At 41.3% G+C, this 15,127-nt stretch overlaps 1 protein-coding gene across 1 annotated transcript; it reads right to left on the reverse strand.

Annotated features, from left to right (window-relative positions):
* Nucleotides 1-1,530: 1,530 nt before the first annotated feature.
* Nucleotides 1,531-15,024, reverse strand: LOC115205179 (insulin-like growth factor-binding protein 7). Its single transcript, XM_029770885.1, has 5 exons — nt 14,540-15,024; nt 11,070-11,179; nt 8,523-8,630; nt 2,508-2,634; nt 1,531-1,804 (listed from the first exon to the last, which is right to left on the reverse strand). Exons 1-5 carry the CDS (start codon nt 14,961-14,963, stop codon nt 1,782-1,784), a joined length of 792 nt encoding a protein of 263 aa, XP_029626745.1. The 5' UTR covers nt 14,964-15,024; the 3' UTR covers nt 1,531-1,781.
* Nucleotides 15,025-15,127: the final 103 nt, after the last annotated feature.

The following is a 15,127-nucleotide window of genomic DNA, read 5'->3' on the forward strand; positions in this document are numbered from 1 at the left end:
CCGTAGTATGCGAGTACTGGGATTGTATGAAAGCAAGAGTGTTCTGAGTTTGGTTTTCCTTCCTCATTCCTGATCACTCACTCCACACAATGGCTTTTGCAAAGGCATGTCTTCATGGCTTGTCAAGGGAAAGAATGATTTGTGTACTTTTCAGAAGGTCCAAAAAATAACCTTGGTACATTTAGAAATATTTTTATTTTTCAAATGTAAGATTTATTCAAATTCATGTGTTTTTTCACATTACAATTTTAGTAAGGGTAATTTTTTTATGCCCGGGTGTCTATGTTTCTGCCTTGCCCACAGGGCCGAACTACCGCGTTTGTGGCCACCGGGAACCGGACTCCGTTTTTTGGGGGGGGTAATCCATTAACTTCCTGCATTTCAACAAATTTTGCCATTGTGCAGAAGTTTATAGCAGTTTTCGAGTGCTATTCTGCACATTTTGTCATGAAGCTAACAGGACATGTTGCAGTTTTAAAGCTAAGTTCCTGCAATTATACACTTTTTGCCATGGGGAAGGGATTTTTTTTGCTGTTTTATAGCTCATCTCATGCTTTTATTCACATTTTGCCATGAGGCTGAGAGAAAATGTTGCAGTTTTAAAGCTAATTTCATGCAATTCTACACATTTTGCTATCATATGCTAATAAAAAACAATAGGTCGAGGGCACGCACCCGTTCGGTAATCTGTCCCTGCTTGGCCAACTAGTGATGGTCTTGCAATGTATTCTTTTTGCTAGAACTAAATGGAATAATTCACAAAAACAGTAAACTACGTCAAAAAAATGATGGTGGAAGAGTAAGAGTGAAGCATGCACATGCAATTTGTTTGTGCACATACAGTGTACAAAACATTAGGAACACCTGCTCGTTCCATAACAGACTGACCAGGTGAAAGCTGTGATCACTTGTTAAATCCACATCAATCAGTGTTAATGAAGGGGAGGAGACCGGTTAAAGAAGGATTTTTAAGCCTTGAGACTTGGATTGTGTATGTGTGCCATTCAGAAGGCGAATGGGCAAGACAAAAGATTTAAGTGCCTTTGAACAGGGTATGGTAGTAGGTGCCAGGCGCACTAGTTTGAGTGTGTCAAGAACAGCAATGCCGCTGGGTTTGTCACACAACAGTTTCCCGTGTGTATCAAGAATGGTCCACCACCCAAAGAACATCCAGCAAATTTGACACAACTGGGTGAAGCATTGGAGTCAATGTGGGCCAGCATCCCTGTGGAAGGCTTTTGACACCTTGTAGAGGCCATGCCCCAACAAATTGAATCTTTTCTGAGGGCAAAAGGTGATACAACTCAACATTAGTAAGGTGTTCCTAATGTTTTGTACACTGTGTACTTATTAAATGAATGACTTGTGTGTGATGTCAGTGACAAGAAATGTGTGTGAGAGGCCTAGATGACTCTTGTGGATGACTTGTTACAGGTCCTGTGTGGCTCGGTTGATAGAGCATGGTGCTTGTAATTCTGGGTTGTGGGTTTGATTCCGATGGGGGACCGGTATGATTATTATTATTTTTTAAATGTATGCGCTCACTACTGAAAGTTGCTCTGGATAAGAGTGTCTGCTAAATGACTAAAATATTTAACAAATATTTAACAAATGGCAACGTTCTCAAATATAAATCTGATGGATCTCTGGGATGCTAATGGTGGCTGTTGGTCCTCTTTCTTAGTCATTGTACAGGTCTACTGGTGGGATGGTCGGGGCTTCTCCCTCCTCTCCTGATCCTGCCAGGAGCCACCACTGAGGCTCTACTGTGCTGAGACGCCTTACAGCTCATCATCCTTGGCCACTGGAAGAGAGACACACAGACAAGAGCACAATGACACATTGGCTAAGGGGATTTCTAGGGTAATGATCCTTAACTGGTCCTATTTATGACCAATGATAGGGGAGACCTATGTCTTATATGTGAATCTGGGGGAAACCTGAATACTTTGATCGGTTTCCATCAGACTTGTATCACATATCTAGCCCTGATTCCTTTTTTAGATCACTGGTATTGAAGAAGTGCTTAGATCTTGCAGGACGGAGAGCGTCCCTTGTTTTGAATAGTGTCCATCATCACAGATCACCAGGGTTGGAAGAACACCTAAAAGTAGAGCTTTCCTTTTGATATGAATGTCGTTCTCACTCAAACATCCAAGTTCTTTCCCCTGGAGTGCAGATGTATAGGCAGTGCAATGAGTGCATCTGTCAACGCTCGCACCAAGTTACACACCCAGAAACGCGCGCTGCCTTGTCGAAGGCAACCATCAAGCTAAGTATGCACTCCTAAACATGTCAGAACAGAATGGGAACCACGGGCTAGCGGGCTTGAATTCCAAACAAGTCACACATACTGTACATACACACCCTTTGATTTGCCCTTTGAATACCTACATTTCCCCTTTGTATATGGTAAATATCCCCCTTTGCCATATTGTGTGGGTGTATAGATTTAACATGAAACAGAGTAGAAATAGCAGTGAAATAGAAAAGGATGCGCTGGGTACCTTTCTTGACAGGGATGTCATCGATGGACTCCACCACGTGAATGGTGCCCACCGCTGAGGCCTCTCCCTTGGCGTTGACAGCGTGGCACTCATACGAGCCCGCCTCTTCCTTGGTGAGCGGCGAGATCTGAAAAGCATGGCGGCGGCGGTTATCGCCTTATCTGATTTTATCAGAACACGCAAGGCGACACAAACACAGCCTCATCTCTTCCTCCCAGCCAAGCTCGGCTCATTTCGACAGAGCAAGGGTGCCATTTCAATTGGAAAGAAGCGTTCTGGATTGTTTTACGGCTGTCTGACTGCTGTCAAGTGCTGGCTTGCACCTGTGTAGGTCTTTAGATACTTCTCACAAGTACAAACATATCATGGAAGATGGCCAATGAGTAGAAATTCTGAAATTCTATGAAGAAATTTAACGAATGTGATGTTTGACAGCAGGGGAGCAGAATACTGAGAGAGAGAAAAAGAGGGTGGGATAGGTAGATAGATCTAACCACTGAACAGGGCTCACCAATGTTTTCTGTTCATTTACTCAGACATGGAGGAAGGAGTTGCAGGTGTATTAAACTCTGTTATGTAGAGGACCTGAACAGAACAAGTCAATGAGTAGCGTTCATGGATAACTTTGGAATGTGCCTCAGGTAATGTTATTCATAAATAAAGTAATAGAATGGCAGGTATCTAATACATAACTCTTCTATCCTATGCTTAATTTCTACCTTTACTACCTCTGTGTGTGGGCCTTGAGGTATTTGACTGATTTTTTTCTGTGGGACGACCCACAAGTCTGTATGATTGCTAAAATCCTTTGTACTAACAGTGTTTCAAGTCAAGGTCTGATTTCACTATTACTGAAACAGGACCCAGGTGGTAAATACAAAGATCCAGTCCATCTAAAAAAACTGGAGACCCCTTACACTGCAGTGTTGTGATGCCAAAATCTTTGCAAAATGCATAGAATTTAAATGGTATTTTGTCAGATATTATTCATCCTAATCAGACAGTTTTTTTTACATGGATGATACATTGGAGATAATATAAGACATGTACTGGAAAGACTATAGAACACTATAAAAAAATCTGGGAAACGAGGCCTGGTATTCATAGCTGACCTTGAAAAGGTCTCTGATAAAGTACGACTGGAATTTATATATAAATGGCTGGACTATTTTAATTTTGGAGAATCTCTTATACAATGGCTTAAAGTTATGTTTACTAACCCCAGGTGTAAAATGGTAAATAATAGCTACTTCTCAAAAAGTATTAAATTGTCAAGAGGAGCAAAACAAGGTTGTCCACTATCGGCATATCTATTTATTATAGCCATCGAAATGTTAGATATTAAAATCAGATCCAACAATAATATCAATGGGCTAGAAATCCAGGGCTTAAAAATAAATGTGTCACTGTACGCTGACATTTCCTGTTTTCTTTTAACCCTCTTGTTTTGTCTGTTTCATGTTAATTAATTATGTTTTCCCAGTCCAAAATGTACTGCCCCATTATAGCTGATTTATAAATCCATAATAATACATATATTATCACCTAATGTTGTGTTAGATATTTTTATCAACTTCAGTTCTTGTGAACATTACAAGTTTTGAACTTCTATTTGCTATTTATGGCCTGTAGGCCTCATTGACCTGAGCTCATACAACTAATTTTTGAGTAAAAAAAGCATAATGTATGGATAATTTTTACTATAACAAATACTCAGATGAAACATATTGTGCTATTTATCACAGACTACTTTGTGTCAAAGTTTAACAAGGACATTTGTTTTGAAACCATTTCAAATGTTTAAATAGTGACAGGATTTTATGTCATCAACCTGGCGTATCTCTTTTCCGATAACATTTTAATTCGACAGCCGACCTCTCCTCTCAGTTGGGGATGAAGACCAGGACAAATTCACATTCTTTGACAGGAATGTAACAACAACCTCAGGAGGGCCCTCTTCCTCATCACTGGATTGTTCCACATATTCTGTGTTGTCTTCAACTTCTGACACTTCCTCCTCTAATGCATCTTCACTGTCAGTTTCCTGGCCTCTCTCCTCCTCATGATTAAGAGCCTCACATACAGTATATAATTTGGTCATTGTGCTGCCACAGAATGAATTGTGAGCAAGGCCTCAAAAAAGCTTTATGAACCAGAGCTGCGAGAAAAGTTCTATATATTATTGAAACAATGTTGCGATTATTTGTGAGAATGCCAACAGGTGGGGTTCCCTTGGGGGGAAAATTATATTGGGGAAAGGTTTCCGTGGGGGTTGTCATGGAAACCAAGTAGGGGAGTGAGATGTGTGTGTATGTGTGCTCAAACACACATGCATCTGGGGGTCTGGGAGAGGAAGTGTGTCCATCTGATGAATGGGCATGTGGTTTAACTCAATTTTATACACTAGTTGTAGTCTCACCCATTAATTTCTAATGACCGGTCATTTTTGACCGGGAACACCACAGGTGTACAAGAGTTAAATAAAACACCCCAAAATTTGATGAAAATCATCAAAATGTATTTTGTGTGTTCAGATGCCCTGTGTTGACAGGGCCTTACGACAATCAGATTAAATTAACTACATTTTTCAGACTACCGGAACAGAGCAGGAGGGTTAAATCCACAATTTGGATCCCTCCACAGCCTCAGAGGATCTAGGTAAATGTTCTAACCTCTCTGGATTAAAACCGAATGATGATAAATGCACCATATTACATATTGGATCGCTACAAAATCTAACTTTTACATTACCGTGTAGTTTACCAATAAAATGGTCCGACGGTGAAGTGGACATACTCGGTATTCATATCCCGAAAGAAAGAATTAATTTCACTGCAATATATTTTAATAGAAAGTTAGCCAAATTAGATAAGATTTTCCTACCATGGAAAGTGCAACACTTGTCTATTTCTGGAAAGATCACCTTGATTAATTATTTAGTCATATCCCAGTTTACCTATATACTTATGGCCCTGCCTACACCCAACAACTTTTTTTATTTTTATTATATGAGCAAAAAATATTCCACTTTACTTGGAACCGCAAGCCAGACAAAATTAAATGGGAAAATGAAATAATCTCCAAAATATCACTATTTTTAAAACAAACAATAGACAGCTGGTTGCAATTTCAGTTTAATCCACCAGGAAAGTCAGAACAAATATTAGAATAAATATTATGGTTAAACTCAAATATACTAACTGATAATTGTTTTATTTTTTTTAACAGTACGATCTTTGTAAATTATATCATAAATATGACAGGTTGAGTTATGTCACACATGCAGATATTTCCTATATATCTAAAATTACAACCAACTGATTGCAGCATTACCGCATTACCACCATACAGGTTGCAAAATAGTTGGAAGGATATTTTCAATGTATGGCACATGGTTTTTGAATTGATATACAAAACGACGCTGGATTCAGTATAAACTAGAGTTTTTCTATTTAAATTATTATACAAAATTCTTGCAACCAATAGAATGTTATATACTGTATATGAGGGATACAAACATCCCAGCTCTGCAGATTTTGCTGCGAAAAGAGAGAATCATTAGATCACTTGTTTTTGGGACTACCCATATGTAGCTTGTTTTTGGTCGCAGGTTAAGAAATGGCTGAAAGATTGCAACATTGACTTGGAAATAGCACTGCTGGGTGATTTGAAAAGTCAATTGATCAATATAATAATACTCTTAGCAAAGGTGTTTATCTTTCATTTACAATCTGTAGAAACTATGAGAGGGGTTGAGGGTAGCTGAAGGCTGGGACTAATGAAAAATATACTGTCCGTGAAATGTATTTAGTATGGATAAGCTGGCTGGCAGTGGAAGCCTAAGTATTGTTTTCCATTAGTTGGGGTGGCAGGGTTACAAAAAAAAAAATATATATATATATATACACTGCTCAAAAAAATAAAGGGAACACTAAAATAACACATCCTAGATCTGAATGAATTAAATCATCTTATTAAATACTTGTTTCTGTCACGCCCTGACCAGGTGAACTCTGCTATTTTGGTCAGGGTGTGGCATTTCTATGGTTTATTTTCTATGTTTTGGTTATAGCCTTTCTTTGTGTTTTATTTCTATGTTGGGCTCGGGGGTGATTTCCCAATCAGACAGCTGTCACTTGTGAAGTCTGATTGGGAATCACATTTAAGTTCCTTTTCCCCCACGATGTTGGTGGGTTGTTGCCTCTTTTGTTTGAGCAAGTTAACATTTCGTCTATTCTTTGTCTGTTTTGGTAACGTGTTTATTTGTGTCTAAATAAACATGTGTTCGCTCCCAGCTGCGTTTTGGTCCGCTTCCTTATCACCCGACGACGAGCGTTACAGTTTCTTTACATAGTTGAATGTGCTGACAACAAATCACACAAAAATAATCAATGGAAATCCAATTTATCAACCCATGGAGGTCTGGATTTGGAGTCACACTCAAAATTAAAGTGGAAAACCACACTACAGGCTGATCCAACTTTGATGTAATGTCCTTAAAACAAGTCAAAATGAGGCTCAGTAGTGTGTGTGGCCTCCACGTGCCTGTATGACCTCCCTACAACACCTGGGCATGCTCCTGATGAGGTGGCGGATGGTCTCCTGAGGGATCTCCTCCCAGACCTGGACTAAAGCATCCGCCAACTCCTGGACAGTCTGTGGTGCAACGTGGCGTTGGTGGATGGAGCGAGACATGATGTCCCAGGTGTGCTCAATTGGATTCAGGTCTGGGGAACGGGCGGGCCAGTCCATAGCATCAATGCATTCCTCTTGCAGGAATTGCTGACACACTCCAGCCACATGAGGTCTAGCATTGTCTTGCATTATTAGGAGGAACCCAGGGCCAACCGCACCAGCATATGGTCTCACAAGGGGTCTGAGGATCTCATCTCGGTACCTAATGGCAGTCAGGCTACCTCTGGCGAGCACATGGAGGGCTGTGCGGCCCCCCAAAGAAATGCCACCCCACACCATGACTGACCCACCGCCAAACCGGTCATGCTGGAGGATGTTGCAGGCAGCAGAACGTTCTCCACGGCGTCTCCAGACTCTGTCATGTCTGTCATGTGCTGTGTGAACCTGCTTTCATCTGTGAAGAGCACAGGGTGCCAGTGGCGAATTTGCCAATCTTGGTGTTCTCTGGCAAATGCCAAACGTCCTGCACAGTGTTGGGCTGTAAGCACAACCCCCACCTGTGGACGTCGGGCCCTCATACCACCCTCATGGAGTCTGTTTCAGACCGTTTGAGCAGACACATGCACATTTGTGGCCTGCTGGAGGTCATTTTGCAGGGCTCTGGCAGTGCTCCTCCTTGCACAAAGGCAGAGGTAGCGGTCCTGCTGCTGGGTTGTTGCCCTCCTACGGCCTCCTCCACGTCTCCTGATGTACTGGCCTGTCTCCTGGTAGCGCCTCCATGCTCTGGACACTACGCTGACAGACACAGCAAACCTTCTTGCCACAGCTCGCATTGATGTGCCATCCTGGATGAGCTGCACTACCTGAGCCACTTGTGTGGATTGTAGACTCCGTCTCATGCTACCACTAGAGTGAAAGCACCGCCAGCATTCAAAAGTGACCAAAACATCAGCCAGGAAGCATAGGAACTGAGAAGTGGTCTCTGGTCACCACCTGCAGAACCACTCCTTTGTTAGGGGTGTCTTGCTAATTGCCTATAATTTCCACCTGTTGTCTATTCCATTTGCACAAGAGCATGTGAAATTTATTGTCAATCAGTGTTGCTTCCTACGTGGACAGTTTGATTTCACAGAAGTGTGATTGACTTGGAGTTACATTGTGTTGTTTAAGTGTTCCCTTTATTTTTTTGAGCAGTATATATATATATATATATAGTATATATGGGGGATTGGAAATGATGCAGACAATTACTCCAATAGAAACCACAATCTAGCTGCAATGTTAAAGTTGATCTACCCCCTAGAAAATAAAACAAAAACATTAAAAAAGTAGTGTGTATCTGTGTGTTAATGTGTGTGTGAGGGGGCTGGTTGGACTCACCAAGACCCAGCCGGTGACCTCATGTTTCTCAGGTCCTCCACGGGTCTGAATGGCCAGGTTATCTCTGTCTCCTGGAAGCAGCTCCATTCTCTGTTTTCCGCTGGTGACCTGGGAAAACAACCGTTAACTTAATAACTAACTAATCCAATCAACCCATTGTGTGTGCAGCTGTGAAACTGAAAACATTCAACGCTTCAGCACAAGAGACAACTGGCTAAATCAAATGTTATTTCATGTAATCTACGATCACATTCTCTTTATATGACCTAAGCTCAGACACCGACGTCTACAGCTATAAAAACACATGATATAAGCAAAGAAAATAAAGGCTCATCTGGGAAATCTGTGGGACATAAGAAAGAGACAACAGAGAGACGTAAGAAAGTATTGAAACGGAAAGATGGATGTAACACATATAGAGTTGCAAAGGGAGGGTATATTACTTGAAACTTTCGAAGTTTACCAGTAAACTACCAAAATGTTGGTATCTTTCAATGATTTTATGTAATCTATCACAAGACATCTAGAGCCCTTTTGGATACTTCAGATTATCACAGGTGTCTGTAATTATCTCTTGCCCTCGGTGTGGCCTAATCACATGTAAAATATATGAAATAATTAAATAAGATTTTAAAATAAATAAAAAATACAGTGACAGCTGTAATGGCGGCGGATGAATGGCACGACAATGGGTCTCAGGATCTTGTCACGTTATATATGTACATTAAAATTGCCATTGCTGAAATGCAATTGTGTTCTTTGTCCGTAGCTTATGCCTGCCCATACCATAACCGCACTGCCACCATGGGGCACTCTGTTCACAATGTTGACATCAGCAAATCACTCACCCACACAACGCCATACATGCCATCTGCCCGGTACATTTGAAACTGGGAATTATTTGTGAAGAGCACACTTCTCCAGCGTGCCAGTGACCATCAAAGGTGAGCATTTGCCCACTGAAGTTGGTTACGATGCCGAACTGTAGTCAGGTCAAGACCCTGGTGAGGACCACAAGCACGCAGATGAGCTTCCCTGAGATGGTTTCTGACATTTTGTGCAGAAATCCATAGATTGTGCAAACCCACAGTTTCATCAGCTGTCCGGGTGACTGGTCTCAGAAGATCCCACAGGTGAAGAAGCCGGATTGTGGAGGTCCTGGGCTGGCGTGGTTACACTTGGTCTGCGGTTGTGAGGCCAGTTGGACGTACTGCAAAATTCTCTAAAACGACGGTGGTAGAGAAATGAACATTACATTTTCTGGCAACAGCTCTGGTGGACATTCCTGCAGTCAGCATGTCAATTGCGCGCTCCCTCCAAACTTGAGACATCTGTGGCATTGTGTTGTGTGACAAAACTGCACATTTTAGAGAGGCCTTTTATTGTCCGTAGCACAAGGTGCACCTGTGTAATGATCATGCCGTTAAATCAGCTTCTTGATATGCCACACCTGTCAGGTGGATGGATTATCTTGGCAAAGGAGAAATGCTTGCTAACAGGGCTGTATACAAATTTGTGCACAACATTTGAGAGAAATAAGCTTTTTGTGCATATGGGACATGTACGGGATATTTTATTTCAGTTTATGAAACATGAGACTAATACTTTACATGTTGTGTTTTATATTTGTTGTTCAGTGTAAATGGGTCAAATTTAACAGGTCAAGGCAAATCTCAGATCTAAGGGCACAGTTCGAACAAAGCAACATTCTGTTTAGCTGAGAGAGAGTGGTAGTTTGGGCTAATCGAATCAATAAAACAATGCTTACAACATCAAACTTATATAAATGTAATCTCTCTCTCTCTCAGTGCAGGGAGACTTGTTTTGGCCCATCTTGATTAAATATCTCTTTTCATATTAAATCCTATATAGAGTGGTCTCTTGCACTATTTTGAGAGTAAGCAAACAGTGGGTTATCTTCCTCGTCTGTCCAGGAATGATGAGTTGTGTTCTCCACATTGACTTCTTGCATCCTGGCTTTCCATGGCCCTGTTTGTCTCCCCTCCCTTACATATTTTCTCAACCTCATTCTGAATTATCCTCAATAACTTTAGTATTTTTAGTCTCTCTTTAGTCTCCGTGAAACCAATGGGAATTTCATGCCTCTTTACTTTTTTCATGAAGAATGTTAAGAATATTAGCCGCTGACCGTGGGTATGAGTAAAGCCTTGACTGTAAAGATCAGATAATATTTAAGGATTTCCCCTCTAACCTCTCATGTCCTGTGCTATTGTGTCAGTGTGTGGTTAACAATAGCATGCTTCATATCCTCTATTTTCACATCTCTTTCATCCATTGTGTCCCCAAATACAGAGCCCAAATCAACCATCAGTGGAAGGGGACGTATGATTAACTTGACATATGAAAATACATTAACGACCTACCGTATGTACAGTTCTTTGGACCATCATACGAAACTACATATGGGAGTGTTTCTGAAAGACTTTTCTCAAAGCATGGAGCGATTTTTTTTATTTTTTTTGCACCACACCTGAGAAAAGTGTGGTTCAAAAGTCCCAGAGACCTCACAATTGAACCTTCTGGTACCTTCTTCCAGGTGATCACGGGGGTGGGGATTCCAATGGCCTCGCAGCTCAGGTACACCTGGGAGCCTGTGACATTGTAGACCTCACCAGGGGCCGTCACAATGACAGGTGCTGTGGAGGAGAAGAAAAAAAATGAAAAAAGTGAGACGATTGAGTGGCTTTATCATCTCCTTCAAATCAACCTGTAATGCTTATCTTTTAACTTGGGCGGAATCAGAGATAGCTCTGTTGTAATCCACTGGGACTAGCTGGTACAGGTCTGAAAGCAGTAATATCCTAACAGAGATGTTCTGATTGATATGTGATAAATGTATTATATAAATGAACAGATAGCATCTCCAGTCCCTTTTAGCCATCCAGAAAGGAATGAATGTGCCTTTTTTTAGGTCAGTACAGTAAGTGAAGGAGTTTATGTAACATGGACCACATAAAGGAGTTCAGAATGAATTCTGTTAGTGAGGAATTTAGTGAAATATTAAGCATACTTTCTCCCTTTAGTTTCCTCATGCCAGTCAGAATTAGTTAAAAAGTAACTCTGTTTGGTTTCTCAATACGAACACTGAACATTACTGTCATTGCCTTTCAAACATTGGGACAGGTTTTATGCGGATTTGCACAAATTCACAAATATTATTTAATCTGATAAACAAAACTTCTAGTAATGTGCTTGGCTCAAACAGAATTTTCTGCTTTTATGGATCAAGAAAATGTGTGCATTTACAGTTGAAGTCAGAAGTTTACATACACCTTAGCCAAATACATTTAAACTCAGTTTTTCACAATTCCTGACATTTAATCCTAGTAAAAATTCCCTGTTTTAGGTCAGTTAGGAACACCACTTTATTTTAAGAATGTGAAATGTCAGAATAATAGTATAGCGAATGATTTATTTCAGCTTTTATTTCTTTCATCACGTTCCCAGTGGGTCAGAAGTTTACATACACTCAACTAGTATTTGGTAGCATTGCCTTTAAAATTGTTTAACTTGGGTCAAACGTTTCAGGTAGCCTTCCACAAGCTTCTTGAGATTTTGCTTCAATATATCCACAGAATTTTCTTTCCTCATGATGCCATCTATTTTGTGAAGTGCACCAGGCCCTCCTGCAGCAAAGCACCACCACAACATCATGCTGCCACCCCCGTGCTTCACGGTTGGGATGGTGATCTTCGGCTTGCAAGCCTCCCCCTTTTTCCTCCAAACATAACAATGGTCATTATGGCCAAACAGTTCTATTTTTGTTTCATCACACCAGAGGACATTTCTCCAAAAAGTACGATCTTTGTCCTTATACGCAGTTGCAAACCGTAGTCTGGCTTTTTTTATGGCGGTTTTGGAGCAGTGGCTTCTTCCTTGCTGAGCGGCCTTTCAGGTTATGTCGATATAGGACTTGTTTTACTGTGCATATAGATACTTTGTACCTGTTTCCTCCAGCATCTTCACAAGGTCCTTTGCTGTTGTTCTGGGATTGATTTGCACTTTTCGCACCAAAGTACGTTCATCTCTAGGCGTCTCCTTCCTGAGCGGTATGACGGCTGCATGGTCCCATGGTGTTTATACTTGCGTACTATTGTTTGTACAGATGAACGTGGTACCTTCAGGCGATTGGAAATTGCTCCCAAGGATGAACCAGACTTGTGGAGGTTTTTTTCTGAGTGATTTCTTTTGATTTTCCCATGATGTCAAGCAAAGAGGCACTGAGTTTGAAGGTAGACCTTGAAATACATCCACAGGTACACCTCCAATTGACTCAAATGATGTCAATTAGCCTATCAGAAGCTTCTAAAGCCATGACATCATTTTCTGGAATTTTCCAAGCTGTTTAAAGGCATAGTCAACTTAGTGTATATCAACTTCTGACCCACTGGAATTGTGATACAGTGAAATAATCTGTCTGTAAACAATTGTTGGAAAAATGTACTTGTGTCATACACAAAGTAGTTGTCCTAACCGACTAGCCAAAACTGTAGTTTGTAAACAAGAAATTTGTGGAGTGGTTGAAAAACGAGTTTTAATGACTCCAACATAAGTGAATGTAAACTTCCGACTTCAACTGTACATAACTTCACACTTCTGGCACATAATACTTTGTATGTGGGACACAAGTGTGGACAGAAATGTAGCTTTACTGAAATCTTATTTTAGTTATGAAGACTAGGCTTTGGATGACAGGGGTTGCAAAGTGAAGGCCTCTTTAGAATAATGTTATGATGCCACATGCTTATGGAAGATTGAATAGGGTTGGCTTCTCAATACTCTAACCCAAGGAATGGATATGATCATGACTATAATAAATAAGCACTGTCTCATATACTGTAGGTAGAGGCCCCTGTTATTTTGAGTTCCGGTGAAATTTACTGTTGCCAGTTAAGTATGGTCAACAAAATCCTGAAATAGGCCTAGCTAATAGACCCTGAGAAAACAAGAACAACATGGAGTAGAGTTAGGAAGGGTGGCCTTGAACTTGAACCTAAAGCAGTGCTATCTTTAACCTCTCTGCGAGCCTTAAGGGTGCAGCTAAAGTTGCTCTCTGACCTTACCCTGTTGGATATGGGCAAATTAGTCTGTGGCTTTTCGCGTGTGGTATGACTTTTTTTTCTGCCAGGCAGCGTTTTTTTTTCACGTCCCGAACCCTTTCGCCTGCCTAATCCAGAACCAGCATGCAGTTATAATTAATCATGTAAAGGTTCACTGAACTAAACACTGAAGCCAACGGGCTTTGCTGTAAACCAACAGCGCCTGTCTGTGTGTATGTAGGCGAGGCGCTGCTGTTTGATTGACAGCCATTCTCCTTTACAAAATGTAAAATCCCTCCCTTGGAGGGTGGAATTTCAGACATGTCTGTTCAGGGCTGTGGAGGGTGCCACCCCAGAGTGGAGACAATGGCTTTCAGCTTAGTCAGTGGCTGTCTTTAGTTAACTCTGGTTATTTTGCAAGGGTTATAGAGGTAGAGGATGATGTTAACCTTGTCCACACCCAGTGCCACAGATTTTCCCTATTTCTCAGCCAGTTCTTCTATCCAGTAACTAAAGAGCATTCATGTCTCTGCATGGGTCCCAAGACAAATCTGTGCATTGTGGCAGTGATGTACAATAACAATGTAAGTTGATGGTGCATTGGACAAGTCAAATCAATATAATTTAGAATCAGTTCATGCAAGGCAAACATTGACAATAGATGAGATACCAGCAGCGATTAATACATTAACACAATTTTCAGTAAGTTAATGGTTAATTAGCCTACTCAAGAAATCTTAACGTTATTTATTATAACTACATTACTGAGAAAGGAGAAACATGAGTCATCACACCAAAATGTAATTTTTTTGGCACCTTGGTGAACTATTGGCTATCAGGCTAGAATGTATTTCAGTGAGATTCGAATTATTTTAGTGCAATACACAAAATATTACTGTTTCCAAAATAGACAGAATTCAATTTCCACTAGCCTACTACTGCGCTCTTCATTCTCACCTGTTGCGCATTTTCCTTTATTCAGGACTTTTATTTCAGGCTTCTCCTCGCTCACCGCTTTCAGGCTGGCAACTTTCAAGTCGCAGCCAGTTTTATAGGTCACTCCATCGGAGCCACACACTTCGTATTTGGTCTTGCAGGCGCAAACTCCGAGCTTTGTCTTCTTGTTCTTGTCGCTCTTAACGCACTCCAGTCCAGAGGCGCAACGCTTGGCTGTGGTCCCGCGTCCCCTGCATGGCTCCCCCTCTCCAGCCGCGCAAAGTGAACAACAACCGCAGGAATCGAAAATCGTGCCAGACTTGCAGCCCACCTCTGGAAGAGGGTCGCACAGACTGGGTTCGCAAGCGCCACAACTGCGCGGCACTCGGTCCGCAGATGCGGACGCAAGTGACAACGAGAAGACCACAGCGAAAAACACTAACATGTTGCTTGCTGAGTTTACAGTTGCGGTTCTGTATGTGTTCAGACTCCTACAGTGTGAAGCACTGTACAGTTATCAGCGATTTTGTTGAAGATCAACCACGCCCCTAAACTCCATCTTTGATTTCCATGTCTCCATCGAAGTTAAGGTCTAAGACCCCATTATAC

Source organism: Salmo trutta, chromosome 13 (assembly GCF_901001165.1).
Source record: "Salmo trutta chromosome 13, fSalTru1.1, whole genome shotgun sequence".
Lineage (NCBI taxonomy): Eukaryota > Metazoa > Chordata > Actinopteri > Salmoniformes > Salmonidae > Salmo > Salmo trutta.